Genomic DNA, 17,171 nt, shown 5'->3' with positions numbered 1-17,171 from the left:
AAGAGGATAATTAAACAGGCCAAGCATGAATGACTCTAGTTTCACGGCTGCCATTATCAACCTACTTTTTCATGGGGTATACCAGTCAGTCTCTGATGGTAAAAGGTCCAAAGCACAGTCAAGGTGTGGTTTAGAACAAGGATGGCCAACACATTGTTGCAATTCAGCTCAGCACTGAACAAACAACTACACAAGAGTATATGCATGCCACATAACAATATCATAAGAAGTGATGACTGTAACTTATCACTCTTGTTCTTAAGCATGTTTTTAGTCAGAAAATATCTTGTGTATTCCTCCCACATAAGAGTAGTGCAATGGAAATGCTGTCAGTGGAAGCTTTTATTTTTCAGCTTTGCTTAGAACTCATACCTTTTAAATGTCAAATTTAACTATGTCTTGAATATAAAAATTTCCACAAGACAGGAACACTCAACTTGCAAGACTTAATATATATTTTATGACAATTAAAATTGACTTCACTAGCTGTTTTGTGTCAAGTGTGTTAATGCAAGCCAATGAAGTCTATCAGTCATTCAAGGCTCACAAGCACTACAGCCATTCAAATGTTCAAATGAAAGCAGGCGAGAGAAAGCAGAAAAGTTTAAGACAGCACATAATAAATAAAAGAAATTAAGACCAGGGGTGTAGAAGGGTGGTTAGTACTTAATATTTTCTGTAGTTCCAACTCAGCCACTAAGAACTCAGGAATGTGTAAAGCTTAGCTCATCATCAGGCTGCTCTATAAATCAGTTCCCAATATAGTTAGTTCTGCTTTCCTAGAGACAGATCATTCAACACAAACTAGTTAACAGATATTGTAACAATAACATTATTAATAAAATTTTATTTGTTTTGGATTTTTTATTCTTATTAGGTTTAAGATATAAAATGACACTGCACACTTTAATTTTTCTGTTTCATTAAAAAAAATGGAAAAAAATTATTTGTGATCTGCAAAGTATGATGCAGATGCAGATCATACATTGCTGCATTCATGTAATCATGGTACAGAAAGACAGCTACTTACTTTTTGAAGCTTTACACATTACTTGTCACATTGACCGTATAAAGTAAGATTCCAGCTTTGTTGCAGTAAGCTCAAATGGGAATTTAGCATTCATTCTGTCACAGGCAGGCATTTTTACTGTTTCTGCTAGGTTTTGATTAGAAATAGGAAAAGGAAACATTTCAGTTTCTTAAAAACTTTGCTGGGATGCAATTATTGTCCCTTACCCCTGAAATTTAACCATTTAATTGACAAAGGCAGTCAATTCACAGTAGGGGATTAGTCCAAATGAGATTGTAAAATACCAATGGTCAAAATTTTAAATCACAAAAGGGAGATGCCATTACAGGTTAAAGATTAAATAACTTATCTAAACCTCATCTTTGGACTATATTGAAGACTAAAACCCAACAACTCTTCAACATTCATACAAAGTTTTGAAGAATGGACTTACACAATCTGGATAAGAAATATGTTCAATGCAAAAGACTTTAAAGACAAATAAAGTAAACTGGGGTTGACACAAGATTCCCTTCCCAGTATTCTAATACAAATCAGTAATAGATGCAATAGATTCCCAACAATTTTAACACCCTTAACATACACAACTGAATCACATCATGTGAGCATCACTGGAGTTGGCTGGCTTGCTGCAAAGTGTCTGATCACATACTCAACAAAATCTTTTACACACATTTTAGACAAACACTGCTTCCAAAATCTCAGTATTTTAAGTGACATTGCGTGTGACACTTCCATTCTTGAATTCTGAAATCTTTAAAGGCACATAATAGTCCTTTCACATAAAGGAAGATTTTTAGTTGTATATATGGGCACACAAAGTGGATCATACACACACACCCATCAGATAGACACCCTCAATTTTCTCAGTGCTCTTCTAACCACTAAGAATCACTGCCTTCCTTCCAAAAAGTCTACTGAAGTTATTTCAGGCAGAAAGAATCAATAGAGTGCATGCTGAATAATAAAAGTGTTTGTCGATTTACTTTCCTACCAACACAAACACATTAAAGCTCTCAGCAGTGGATTTACTCAGCTCAGGGGAGTTTTAGCCCCTTGCCTGCTAATATCACCCCTGGCCAGGTGCACACAGCTTTCTTCTTAGGTCACAGCTACAGCCCCTGAATTCCAGATTAAGCAAGAGGTTAAAGACCATGAACAAGGAATAACTAAGAAAAGAAAAAGGTATTTTAAAGGATCACAATTTCTTATGCCTTTTGAGCTTGAGGTTTTATTTGTTTACACAGTTATTGGAGGCCAGCCCTATGACAGTCATGCTATCATACACAACAAATACGTTTTTTAAACAAACACAAGCTGCAGACTTCTAAGTGCTTTGAATGAAAAGGTGAAAACCTAGTGAGAACAGAATAAAAGGAAAACTGAAAGCACCTTCTCATACAGGAAGCAACAATGAAGCCTTCATACAAAATATGTAAGTTTAAAAGAAATTACAGGTTTTACAAGTGAATATTAAAGCTCATGGAAACTCTACTGAACAAAAGATTAATGCATTAAGCAACACCCACACAAAGAGTATGAAGGAAGCCTGTATGCCATACACACTTTATATGATCACGACTTCATGCATTCGTTTGGGCTCAGAAAAAGAATTGACAGGAATGTGCAGTAGGAGAAGGATATAACTTATGTGCTGGGAAGAATAAAGGATCCAAGATGACAAGATACAAAACAAGATTTCTGGATTGGCCCTCCCATTTTATAGTACAGGAAATATTCCTGAAGTGACTGAAAACAGTCAGGAACAGCTGAGCATATGCACAACAAAATAGTATCTTCAGTCCTATCCAGTGGGAACACTCCTCCAAGCTCACTGAGCACACACCTAGGAAAATACATAACCATTTTCACTATTCCATAAGAAGATCTGACAGTTGACACAGGAGAAAATTGTTATCAAAGTGGCCCAGCAAAGTGAGCCAAGCAGTCTTACAAATGATCTTGCAAATTTTAGGTTTAGGTATAGAATTTCAGATGTAGTTTCCTTAAACTTTTGTTTGAATAAATGTAACTAAGACAAAAAACAGAGCAGCAAAAAGGCCAGAAAGCAACAACAATAACAACCTCAACTACATCTGAGAAAATTATGCATTCAAAAACAGGATATGATTTTAAATACATTTAATAAATAACTTTATAGGTTAAGTAGCTCCTCCAACTAAGAAGGATACAAAAAAACATTTACAAACCTATTTTTTCCCTAATTAAGAAAAATAGATCTACTGGGTTGGACAGGGGCATCCAGCTCTTATTTACATCTCTAAAGATAGGGAACAAGGCTTCTCACTTAAGTCCTCTAAACAAATTAGAATGCAGGTTACATAGAAAAGTGAGAGATTAAGAAACAGAATAGGAATGAAGATTAGAAAAACACAGCTTTCATTTTCCCAGGGGAAAGATTATCAGTTTAGACATACAAGGATATAAAATAAGGTCTAAATCGCTCAATACATTTATATGAGTGAAAGGAAAAGGGCTAATACCAAGATGCCAAAATCTGTTGATGATTCTGTGTTATTCAGGAAAAAAAACCAACAAAATAAGTCAAGCAAAACCAGCAGAAGGATTTAATGACTAATTATGTGATAAAAGGCTAGATGAAATGCAGCAAACCAGGAAGGCACTCTATCACTGCACCCAGTGATAAGCTCTGAACTATTATCACTCAGTGTAAAACCTTAGAGTTGTAGCAGTGGTTTATGAAAAACACAGTTCAGTGCTAATAGGACACTATTATCAGAGCTTTATAACTTGGGGAAGAAAGTGAGGAGAATGAAATGGAGAAGGTAAATCGAGAGACTTTCTAAGCGTCTTTCTAGCACAAGAACTCAAGGGCATGAACAGATTAAAAGTATTTGGCCAATGCCAAATATTTCTATGAGTTTAAAAAGGCTTTTAAAAATGTTTATGCTGCAAGTAGCTAAAGAACATTCTGAATAAAATAAAGGACAGCAGTAGCACTGCATTTAGAAAAAGCCCCTTGGCTCTAACAGGTGTGCTGTAAATGATTCTCAGGACAAAGGTAGCGAGAATCTTGAACTTGACAAAGCCTGTTACCAATCTCTAGTTATTAGCACTGAGTATTGAAAGCAGTTTCTGTGAGCCTTCCTGAACTGGAACACACCCATGCTAATTCAGATGTAAGAAAAAGCTGGATTGCATCCAGAGGAAGAAAAACTGCACTTCATGTTTTCATTAGCTTTATTCCAAAAGCTCACTACTGAACTTCAGTGGGTTTTCTACTTATAAGAAGTCACAGGATGTCAGGCATCTCCCTCAGTGTCACGTTATTAACTGACAGAGGAATTGAGATGTTTGATGGAGTGGTATGGAACAAGATTTCATCCCCAGGCATTTCTACCAGCTAAATTACTGGGGTGGGAGCAGGGAGTGAAGAATGTCTTCTTTGACATTAGATCTTCTCCCACATATGAAGAAATCCTCTATATACCATTAAGAGCACTGATGTCTGAACTGAACTTTGTCACATTGCACAGCACTGTGCTTACTTGGAGGTTCAGGCATACATCGCTTTACTGCTTTAGCAAGAAGGCTTTACTGTAATTGAATCTGAAAGGGAGTACTGTCTCAATCACAAGGAAAATTACTTGCTTCTACAGTGAGTGGATACTACCATGAATAAACTGTATTCACTGCTAAACTCCACTCCTCCCACCATGCTCCACAAGGTAAGATGAACAAATGAATGTGTAGGTGGAGATTGATATAGCACAGAAAAAACAGATATAGAATTATTTGTATTTGAAAAAGCCTCTTCTATGACTTCCATTATCAAGACTTTAAGCTAGATTTTTACTTAACCTTTTTTCTGTTTAGGAATTTCCATAAAAATATGTCTCTGAAGTGCAACATGCAAAGCTTATCCCATTCTTAGTATTAATAAAAGTGCTTAAGTAGTGCTTCCAGATAGGTTCTAACTGTTCTACATTTAAGTTTAGAATCACAAAAGCAGTCTTTGCCACAAGTTTCATCAGAGAAAAAATTAAAATGCAGCTATATAACCCAGCATTGGATTAAGCTGAAAAAGAAATAGCCAGTAAAAGGTCAAAAATGCGCTATGAATCCTGTGCCAACAGAATTTAGGGTGGTGCACCAAAACACCTACATCACCTTAACTATTACCATAAATATTTACAAAGACAATCAGTTTGCTGGAAGCCAGTCAGTTTTTAATAGTAATTTTTCATCAGTTTGTTTTCAACAGCGCTGAAATGTGTTCTGTTCCCTAGATTTCAACGCCTTTGGTAGAAATAACCCAAAATGAACAACATGAAAAAGCATCATTTGGTTTCTTACAAACCAAGCATCCAGCTGCTGAAGACAACCCACCTGCAAAACCTCTGTATTTGCAGACTACTTTGAGGCACTGGCATCTTTCAGCTTTGCATGACTGAATGTGGCTCTCAGACAACTGTTGAAAGGGAATCCTTCTCCTATGGCTCAGTTTTCATGCCTTGTTCTCTATTCATCCAGTATTTACCTAGCACAGTCAGAAAATGTTACAGCTTCTCATGAAGTCAGTAGATGTCTTATTGCACTGTTCAAAACTATGACAGGATTGTATTGTAATCATCTGGTTTTATTGTGGTACTTAAAAAAACAGAAAGCAAAAAAAAAAATAACAACAAAACCCAAACCCCAAAGCATGACTGAACCATCAGAAAAACATCCTGTCGCAAACATGGAGCAGTTAATTCAGGTTAGAAGAGTGAAGGAACTTGCTTGCACACTTTTCACAAATTAAATATACTATCTATAGGAAATCCTTTTGTGGTGGATTGTCAGTAATAGCTCATTTGCTAGTATGAAGGAAACTTTATAACATGGGAGAGGGAGCAGGCAACAAGAATGCATGTACCTACAAAGTAAATAATCAAAGTCTATTTGTCAAGAAATAAATAATCAAGAAAAAGTAGGAAAATGAAAGCTTATGGGGGTGCCTGTCCATGGATATCAACCAAAACAGGCAGAGCAACACATTTTGTGCACAATCTGCCCACAAGGTATTTCTTGGAGTCGTGTCCTATATAATACATCCAGTTCCTTCTGGAAGTGCATGGTGGCAATTCTGATAGTGTAACGCTGGATTTTATGCTTCTTTCTGTAACCACAAATCTGGTGAGTTAATAAAAAAAATCAAACAAATTCAACAATTTCAAAGGACAGCACACAGCTTTTTATTGCAGATTTTATTTTTAGTATGAAACAAGCTTTCTTGAATTTCAGACACTCTTAGGAGTAAAGGCATAAAACAATTAATGCAAAATTAAAATAATTTCTTTTGTTAGAAGATATGTAAGCTCATTTCCTAAGTGAAAGATGTCAGATTGCCTCCATTCGTCCACAGGTAGAATAGGTACTTTTAGAATATTTGATCTGTACATTTTATAACAGTAAATACAGGTTCTAACAGCTTTTTTGTGTCACTGGATTGTATTGTTGAGCCTTCAGTGTTCAGGAGAGCCAGCCTGAGTCTCTAGAGAAATCCTCCTACTCACTTTCCACAAGTTCCAAAAGCTCAGTGGTATTGTGTGCAGTAACTGTGTAGGAGTGAAGTTTCTGGAAAGACTGACATTCCACTTAAAAGCTGGCATCAAGCATCACGTCATAAACATGATTTGCACATATCAATTATAGTGACAGAGGAACTGACTGGAGGAGAAGAAGAAATACTTTGCTCAACAAACATCAACGATTTGAAAAAAGGTTTTATTAACTCTGGATGCTTAGCTGCTCATCTATGAGTGTTGAATCCTTTCATCCATTCAGAAGCCTCCTGAATTCTTAACTGCATAGTAAGGGCTTGGTACAATTAAGAGTACATTGCATGTTTTTTTTATGTCTTTAACCTCCATGGTGAGATCTTAAGACAACTCTACTTGTCCCAAGAACAATTCCAAGTTCTTATACTACCATACTTTGGCAGGCATTCGACAGTGATGGGAGAAAAGGGAGTAACATTTGTTTACAGGGCTGTTCAAATCTAGGACTCAATTCTACTTTCTCTGGGAGGAGCAATGCATTTGTAGATATGGTAACAGTCACTCCACAATTGCAAGTCATCAAATAGCATTAAATTGAACTGGGAACAACTTCTGCACCCCCACAAAATGAACGTAAATTGTCAGGAGAGCAATAAAAAAAAGCATGTAGGTGGAAGATAAAGAGTGATATTATAAACTATAAATTTTAAAAGTGGAGGAAAAACCATTCTTGAAATTTGTATTTTTCTAGTGTAGCTATTACTGTACAATGATGTTTTAAAGTCATTAAAACAATTTTATATGTAACTAATGAGCCAGTCCTGCTGCTTTTTCCTATGCAGGCATCTCTGATTGAATCCTTTATGGATGAGCTGGGATAAACCTAACATAAATTTGCAGTTCCAAAACTATAGAGTTAAAAATAAATCAGCATCTTGTCCTTTCTTAGTTGATAATCATAAATATTAATCATTTCCACTAAAAAAAAGAAAGGAGAAAGCAATGAAAAACAATATGAGAAGATGAGACCACAGAGCTCACCAAGCCCACATATTTTTGTAGGTGCAGAGAACAGAAAGTTATCATAACAACCTCCACAATGCACATGGAATTTCAGCAATTCTGCAGTTAAGAGCACTTCACATTGACACTCCAGCAGTCCATTCACTGTCAAAATAGAGGGGCCCTTAAAAAAGGAACATTCCAACTTTTTAGCAAATCCAGTGACATAAGCATTTCTAGTAATTAACTTTTCAAAGGATTAGCTTTACTTGCCAGTTTACTGCTCCCAGTCTCACCTTCTAACTTTCACAGTGAAGCGGGGCTGCTGCTGCGAGGGGCCCTCCAGCAACACAACAGCTCCAAATCTCTCCTTGACTACTGTACTGGAACAGGGATTTGTCTGCACAGTGGAACACACATACTGGATCTCTTCTGAAGGAAACTGAATTGGAAGATTCCAACCACTAGATAAAATTCTTAAATTTGCACAAAAGGAATGTTGTCCTTCATGCCAAAGAATTTATAGGGCCACTCCCATTTCATTACATAATTCACTAATATGTGTACAGCTCTTCCCTTCCTACCCTCCTTTCTTTCAGCACCCTGGGACTATGCTAGAAATTTTGTTATCATAAACAGATTAGGAAATTGATCCACCTGGAAAATAATGGATGAAGACTAAGCTAGGGTATCTTCCATAATCTGGTTCATCACATGAATGTCAAAAATTTGATAGCAGTAATAGTATCTTTGTTATCAACCAGAAAACCCATTAATGTGTTTCAAATGGTGGTAGAGGGAAAGATGGAGAATGTTTCCTCCAATAAATGGGTGTTCAATCCTCCTCCCATATATGGTAAAAATACCAGCATGTTACTGACAATAGCAGCAGACACAAAAAAGCCTGCTTCATTATTCTGCACCAACAATGATGATGTCCCAAAATTTTATCAAAAAATACAGTCATTAACTTTTGTTTGGATAGAATCCTTTCTCTCCCACAGCAAAACCTGGCAAATGAGCTTTCTAGGAGCCTGAGTATTTAAAGGTAAAGTTTGAAGGGGCATTAATAAACTGAGAGATAAATTGTTAAGTAATTAATACTTCAAGGCATAATCCTCCCCTTCAAATAATCAAAGGTTTTTCTGAGATTTCTTCAAGCTTTGCACAAACACTTCAGTTTGCCTGAAGAGTTAGTCTGTAATAGCTAACTGCCAAAAAGTAAAGACACAGAAGTGCTAAAATAGAGCTTTGAAGCAAAGGTTTTGTAATCTTAAGTGGAAGAAGGTAACACTTGGAAAATATTTGTAAATTAGAAAGGTTCCTTATTTCTTAGCTATCATTTAGCAATGCCTTGGAGACACACTGTGATAAATTGTTGCAATACATTGTAAACTGTTTAAAAGATTTTTAACTATTTATAAATTTGAAGTCAGTCAATTAATAATTCTCTTCCTAGAGGTACAAAAAACTTTCATAACCTAAGTACACACAGAACTCTATATATCTAAAACCCAAATATAATAAATTGATTTCTGTCTGCAAAGCTCTCTGTACAAACACCTTCCCATATGTTCTCAATTCTAGAACAAGAGATTACAGCAAAACCATGACAAAAAACCCCATCTAGTTTTTTAACCAGAGACCTTTCTTCAAGCACTGCAACTTAGCTCTGCAATTTCTCCTTTCCAACCTTATGGACTAGTAAATGTGCATGAATGATGAAATAAACCAGTAATAATCTTTTTCATGTACATATGAAAAATTACCATCTTTTCCCCAGCTTCTCCAGTATCCTAGCATGACCTCTTTTACCTGCTGACTGGCAGACAGCCAATTTTGACGAAAGACACTTTACATGCTTGAATATACTTAAGCAATACAATAAATGGTAACTCTTCCAGATAACCTCCAGCACAATAAATGCTCACCTGGGGTGAGAGTCATCCAGTTCAAGTTATCACTGTGGCTGAATTGAATGACAGTCAAGGACCCAATCATGACTGTATTGTGAGAAGTGTCTCTCAATTCTGCTTTTCTTTCATCTGAATCAAGCATCTCCTGGGATATACAGATCTACCTTCTAACTCAGCAATACAGGGCACTTACCTCAATTGCAGACTCAGGCATCTCTTTCAAAAAACATTAATAGCAGCAGCACTACTATGCTTAGTTAGCATACCCACATGCTAACTAAGTCACCACATTGAAAGTGCTTTTTTCCAAGCTCTGTTCTGTATGTAAGGAGAGGAAATGGTTTCTCTAGCAAGAATAATATTTTTAAGCCTACTTGGAGAATTTGGTGTTGGGAGCTCCAGCGTTTTCACTCAAGCTCTGTCTTTTCACGTTGCTTTAAGGCTGCATTTGAAGGAAGGAGATTCTAAAGAGTAATGAAACACAGAAGCCAGAAAGGGGTATGTAGCACCTGGACCAGAAACTGAGGGGCCTTGCACCTGAGAGGCATAAAAGTGTCTTATGAGATTAGAATCTTAGTCTGTTTCGAAAGACTTCACTAGGAAGCAGCTACTGGTCTTCCTTGCTATACATGAACTCTCCTGTAATTTGCTCACATGAATACTGATGACTCCATGGCTTTAAAATTTCAGGAGTCCTAATTAGTAGTGTATATGCTTTGCTCACTAATAAGCTCCCTGTCCATGAACATCCTTGCAAGAGTAACCATTTTTTTTTCTCATTTATTTTCATACAGGAAAGCTGACATATTGACATTCTCTCCATTCCTACATACACAAGGAATGGAAAACCAAAACCATACATAAGCAGAATGCAAGAGTTTTGAGTAGAAATAGGAATGCCTTCCTTTTCTTTTTTAACACAACAAAACCTGTATCTATAAATTATCTTAATGATTGATTTTTTCATTAAATCAAGATTCAATTTGCTCCATAAATTCTCAAAACACTATTACCTCCCATTGTGAAAGAAATTATTTAAGGAATAAGATAAACATTACCTAATAATACATTAGCAGAATAGAGACTGAAAAATTGCTAAGAAAAAAAATGGCAGTATAAGAGTTTGATCCAAAGGAAGTACCTGTTCTGCTGAGGATATTGTGTGCATTTAAGTGCTTTATTGACAGAGAGCCAAGGCATTCATTAATTTGTTGCATTACACTGTAAGATACGGATAATGCTGCAGGAATAGATGATGTGATGTGTGCTTCCAGGAAACAAATTACTTAACATTCACTTTGATGCTATAGCCTTAAACACAGAGTATATTAACAAAAACTGGAAGAAAAATGACAGATCAGAAATACAGATATGGTGTCAAGAATATTACAAGAATTAATAAAATGGTTGAGGTTAGAAAGGACCACTGGAAGTCACCTGTTGCAACCCCTCTGTTCATGCAGGTCCACCTAAGTTGGCTGCCCAGGACAGTGTCCACATGGTTTTTGAATACCTCAATGGATGCAGACTCCATCAATGCAGACTCCATCACCTCTGGACAACCTATGCCAGTGCTCAGTCACCCGCGCAGGAAAAACAAAGAAAGTGTTTACTGATGGTCAAAGGGAACCTCCTGTCTGTGCCAGCTGTCTCTGATCCTTGTGTTGGAGACCTCTGGAAAGATCATGGCTCCATCCTTTTTGCACCCCACCTTCAGCTATTCATGCACATTGATAGATCCCCCTGAGACTCCTCTCCCCCAGGCTGAATAGCCCCAGCTCTCTCAGCTGTCTCCCCCAGGAGAGATGCTGCAGCTCATTCACCATCTCTGTGGCCCTGTGCTGAACTCTCTCCATGTCTCTCTCCATGCACTGAGAAGTCCAGAACAGGATGAAGCACTCCAGTGCTGACTGCAAGGGAAGGATCTCCTTCCACCTGTTGGGCAATGTTTCAACTATTGCTGCCCAGTATACCAGTGACCTTCTGTGGGGGAAGGACACATGGGCATGTGGGAGATAGTCCTGAGCTGAAACTGCCTTTCCAAATAATTGAGATATACACAGTACATTTCCCCTTCTTAAACAGAAATTATAGCAGATTTATTAAAAATTATACAAACTTAAATTTGTTACAGTAATTTAAATTTTGAGCAAGATATTTAAGTCATCATCAAAGAGGAGTGTCCTACATATTTAGTAAGAGAGAGCTTTCCGTATATTAGTGTGCTGGTCTTTTCTGTCCTCTTCTTCATAATCATAGTGACTATTGAAAATTACCCAACTTCTTAATCTTCTAAGAAAGAAGTCAGAGCGGCCCAGAGCATCTGGGCTGGAGCATATTTCCTTTCATACAACCAAGCACAAGATGCCCTGGCTGAGAGTCCAAATCCTTCACTTTTCCTAGACCTGTGAGAAACTCAAATGTTATTTATCGTAAGGGCTCTGGTGATTCCAAGGAACACCTTCATGTCAGTTCAAATATTTTGAGAACTTCTGAAGTGCCAATTTTATGTTTGACATATCAGTCTATTTTGTACTCATTTTCATATATACATTTTTGAATTTGTAGTTTTAATTTGCAGTTCTTTATAAATAAAGTCGTACTGAAATGCCCATTTTTAAGTTCTGATGACCAGAACTTCCTTTCTTTTAAAAAAGTTTTCAGTTCTAGAAACTGTTAGCACTATGACAAACAGCATAACTCTAAAACCATAAGCCATATAAGAAAATACTGTATTATATATTATTGAAGACATTTTCTATCTAAACTCACTAAAATCTTGGCTGTTAAGAGATTCCAACACAACACTATGGCAATGGTAGCTCATTCTGCTGCATTAAATACTTGAGTATATTAAGAAGGGTATGGGAAGGGCAATGACAGTGGCACCAGGCACCCATGATATTTTAATGGGAAGAGACTTAAAGCAATCAGGAATGAGTCACAACTGAAAAGGAGAAATACATCAATGCTCAAAAGCCCTCTTTAATGAGCAGCATCTCTAATACAGTGCTGCATAGCTAGGGCTCATTAGCAAATACACAGGACTGTAAAGAGAACTAAGATAAAAATCAGTGTGATTTTAAAAGTCCAACATTTGTGTAGAGTAAGAAAATATCCAAAATAAGAAAAGAATACCTGACAGAACCCATGTGCAAAATACCACTAGACAGATTGTGTTGATTTCCAGAATCTTGCATGAATGTGGACACCAACAACAGAAACCTATGTATTGCTTTTTCAAATCATACTGTAACTAAGGCCAAGATAAGTTCATACCATATTCCTATTACAGTTACTATTCTTTCCTTGTTGAAGCATACTAAGAAACTAGAAAATTAAGAAAGAAAACATATATGTTAGCACTAACTCTAAATTAGCAACCACGTAGGTAATGTTAGAAGTCTTAAATCTCCATAATCTCTCAATTCTTTTACAAGTGGGCTAGATGACAAAATTGGTACTGAATACTGACACAGGATAGAAAGTGGGATATCCAAAAAGAAATTCCCCTTCATTGGGAACAGGGAACCCAGAAGGTTCCAAGAGTCAATTATGAATTAGATGCAAACAATAGATTTGCTGACACAGCCGTAATATTGGCCTGAATTACATGCACAGCTCAGCTGCATCTGGTATTTGCCATGCACAAAGTCACACATTTAATAATTTTAAACTCTTGGATGCCTTACTGTCTTCAATAGAGAGACTTATATTTGTGAACATAAGGGCATGTACATAAGCAGTTTCACAATCAAAAGTCCAATTTTAAAGTTAAAGAGCAAGGGATGAGTTAGACCTTGAGCACAAGACCATCTTGCACAAGTTTTAGATTACAAACTGAATTAAAACTGGAACTCAGCAGGTGAATACAGGAGCCAGGTGGTTTTTGTTCTACATTTTGCACAAGACCTTACTCTCATCCTATCAGTTTCCACAATCTTTGAAACTCAATAGTTTCACAGCAAGTGGGGGAAAAGAACCACATAATTCTGCCTTTCACAGTGTACCATGACTATAAATCCAAATTCTTATCTTACTGCTAATATTAACTTCAATTTTGGCTTCATGTACCAATTTATTATTCCATCAGTCTACATTACAGTAGTATCTTATGCATTCACATTAGAATTCATATTAAAGCTACAGTTATAGTATGTGTTTTAGCCAAACAAAGAAATTCAACTGAAACATTGTAATGCTAAATTTAATTAGATCTCCCTGCCAGTTTTTCAAATAAAGTTCTTTCCTATTGCTTTGTACAAACCTGAAAAATTAGACAGGAAAATTAAAAAATATGCACAAAGGAAGCTGAAGTAGAAAAGACTCTTCCACAACAACAGGTTAAAAGAAATTGAAGAAATTTATTTTCCTACTTTACAGTGTCTTTAAACAGAGTTTGGAGTACATATACATGAAACATTGGGAGATTATTGTGTGTAAGCCCATTTTGCATAAGAATTGCTTTCATACTTACCCTTTTTTTCTGTTTTCTCCCTGCTACGGGAGTAGCCAGGAACTGAAGAAGCTGCAGAATCTCCTGAAGCGGTTCCAGGTCTCTGACTGTTCCCACTATGGGCCACAGGAGCAGCATTTAGCTGGGACCTTCCAAGATGCTGCTGGGGGTGAGAGGGACTTGAGGTGGGATCAGGAACTGAATTCATTTTAGCTGCCAAAGAAGAAAATAATGAAAAGTTATCAGAAAACTGTAAAACTGAGTGAATTTGTATTCATTTACAATGAATAAAAACTTGAAATCTGAATGTATTTGTATAATTTAGGTAAACAAAAGCCTAGAAAATGGCAAGAAGGCTCACAGGAACCTCAAGATTTATCTATACATTCTTCAGTAACTCCCAGCATGAGCAGCTATAGCTGAGTCTGATCACATATACAACATTGTGCCAGAACAGTGACTGCTTTTTTTCCTAACTAATAATAATAGGGTTACAAGTGTAAACAAATGCTAAAACTAATAATCAATCCCGTAAATGCTGCATATAAATTTCTTCTTTGAATTTAATGTTTTGCTTATCCATGCCAGAAATAAAGACTAGCCCCAAACTTTTTAGGGACAAGCCTGTAATAATAAAAAAACTTTTATCAAAGGCCTGGTTAACAGTCATCACCTAATAAGGAGACAGAGAATCGTGATAAGAAGGCAAAGCAGGAGGAGATGTAGAACGCTGCATGGGAAATAACCAAGGATGCTGTTTTTAGACATTATCAACTTAAATGCCCATGATTCAAAATTAGCTTACTTTAAATACCTTTATGTCCCACTCAAAAAGAAAAATCATAAATGGCAGGGAGGCAAAGGCCTTACACGAGACGGCCTTTTAACTATAAGTCCTCTCAAAAATAAGAGGGGATCTCTGCTCTATAGTAAAAAGTTCCCTAAATAAGTAAACTTGCATAAAAATGCCTACTGAAAGTTTGGCTTTCACAAGACAAAAGTAGCAAGATATGCATGTACTACCACAGCATAACACATAGCAATTCTTGCTCCTTAAGAACAACTTTCCTGAAGTTAAGTATTTGCAAGGAGCATTTTAGAATATTTCTGGCAGTAAACAATATTTTTTAATTCTGTATAAACACAGAACTAATTCAGAAAAACCAACCTAAAATTGTCCTTGTAAAGATTAAAGTAGTATAGCCAAAACCACAGACACCACTTAACCAACAAGTTTTTCCCCTCAAAGGACGCAAAAATCACAACAGGGTGCTAAGAGTACTAGCAATGTCTCCACTGCCAAACATACTACTGCTAATTTAACAACTTGGCTGCAAAAATTAGGCTTCCCTAAACCAGAAAATATTTTACTGATACAAGTAAATGCGTTTCTGTATTATGTTTCTACATCAAGTTATAAATAAACCAACATAGTTCAGTTCAACCTTCAAACAGTCCTCGGAAAACACAGAGATTAAAATACCTTCCCGGTAAACTAGCGTGAGTATTTTTAACCATTATACAATCACAAAAGTTACTGTGCCTCCGGTTTTAACTTGACCTTAGTGCTTTGTACGAGGGCCGGCGAGCGCGGCCAGGCCGCGCCCGAGGCGCCCCGCGGGGGATGCGCGCCTCGGGCGGGTCCGGCTCCTTCCAGAGCGGGCAGCGCCGGCACAGCGTCCCCAGCACAGCTGTGAGCAGGAGCTCACCTCGCTATCAGCCAGCTCGCAAAAACACTCCCGCCCCAAAAGTCACTCTGCGCTTGTCCTACAAAGGGCAACACCAACTTTTCCTCCGGGCTGTTCACAAGCCAGTGGGCGCTGACTCCGCACCCACGGCGGTGACTCCGCGCTGCCGGCGGTGACTCCGCACCCACGGCCGCCAGCCGCTCCCAGCCGGGAGCACCGGAGCTCGCTCGGCCTCGTTCCCCGGGGGTCCGAGAGCGCCCGGGCGGCCCTGCCTCTCCGGAAGGCCAGGGAGCCCCAGCGGGGGACCGGGGCCGGCAGCTCGGGCCGTCCTGCGCGGGGTCCCGCCCCAGACGCTCACCGAGCCCAACCGGGCGAAGTCAGCACCGCGCACCCCCGATGACGAACCTGCCCGCAGATCCGGAGGCCGCCGGACGCCGACTGGGGCTCCGCCGGCAGCCCGCAGCCCTGGGGGGCGGCGCTGCCCCGCCCATCGGCCGCGGCCTCCTCCCCTCTCCGCTGCCACTCACCGCCCTCCGCCCGCGGGGAGGGCTCCGGCGAGGCCCCGCCGAGGCCGGGCGGAGCCGGCGGCAGGAGGCGGAGGCGAAGGCGATGGCGGCCGCGAAGGGCAGGCGGGGTGGAGCAGCGGGCGGTGACAGCGGGCGGGGGCTGACCGCCCGCACGGGGGGCCCAGGGGTGCCGGGGCGGGGCCGCTGCAAAAAGGCGGTGCCGGGTGAGGCGGGCGGAGGCCGGCGGGTCCGGGCTAAGGGTTCAGCTCCGTTCCAGCGGTGCAGCGGCGGCAGGGTCGGTGTGAGCCAGCCCCGGTGCTGCACCGTACCTTCCCCGTCCTATCGTGGGGTTTCTCGGTACAGGAGCGAAGGGAATGGGAAAAAAGGGCGGTAACCGAGTAGCTGATTTTTTTCTAAATGCCCTCCAAGTTACTGCTGCTACATCTCTTAGCATTTCTGCCGCATAGGTGGAAGGCTTCTGGGCAGGAAGCGAACTGTAAACTTACGTGTAACTGTTGCTGTTATGATGGTGAACTTAGCACGTTTTAGAAATATGTTTTATTTTCGAGCTCTTTAAATAAATCAAAGTCCCTATATTGTACTTTGAATAGCTTCTATTTAAAACCCCAATAAAAAAACAAGCTACAAATTCAAAGTAGGAGATTAAGTTTAAATTTCAGTCATTCATATAAGTTACTTTGTTGATTTTCACAAGTTCCAAGTTTGCAGGAGATCATGGGATGCTTTCCTTTTTTAAAATGTCAGTTAAATTCTTTGGGTCACTGCCAGCTGAGTTCTTTTTAATCCTCACATAAGAATGTGGTCCCCAGTGTTGTTATTTCCTTGCCTTGGAAGGCATAAGACTTTTTTTTTTTCCTACACAAAACAAGTTTAAACAAACATGACTAAACTTCTGTTTACTTCAAAATAAATTTGAAAAAAACCCCACATTTAAGAAGATGACTTGTAGTCTGAGTGTAATGTGGTTTCATCAGGAATATGCAATGCCAGCCATGTGTTACCTGTTGTTTCCTTAGACTGACAGTAT

General features: G+C 38.7%; 1 protein-coding gene across 2 annotated transcripts in view; it reads right to left on the bottom strand.

Moving 5' to 3' along the window:
- Nucleotides 1–16,089, bottom strand: part of WFS1 (wolframin ER transmembrane glycoprotein) — a 33,188-nt gene extending 17,099 nt beyond the window's left edge. The window contains exons 1-2 of one of the 2 annotated variants that reach the window (XM_054293117.1): nt 15,976–16,089; nt 13,951–14,142 (exon numbers count right to left, since the gene is read on the bottom strand). In XM_054293117.1, coding sequence (XP_054149092.1) covers nt 13,951–14,137 — 187 coding nt within the window. In that variant the 5' untranslated portion in view covers nt 14,138–14,142; nt 15,976–16,089. The remainder of the gene's footprint in view (nt 1–13,950; nt 14,143–15,975) is intronic. The other variant, XM_054293125.1, reaches the window with a different exon arrangement.
- Nucleotides 16,090–17,171: the final 1,082 nt, after the last annotated feature.

The sequence above is a fragment of the Melozone crissalis genome, unplaced genomic scaffold (genome assembly GCF_028551555.1).
Source record: "Melozone crissalis strain CALT ecotype California unplaced genomic scaffold, PUWL_Pcris_2 ptg000006l_1, whole genome shotgun sequence".
In the NCBI taxonomy this organism is placed as follows: domain Eukaryota; kingdom Metazoa; phylum Chordata; class Aves; order Passeriformes; family Passerellidae; genus Melozone; species Melozone crissalis.
The sequence above is the reverse complement of the archived record's forward strand: the minus strand, read 5'-3'. Positions and strand labels throughout refer to the sequence as shown.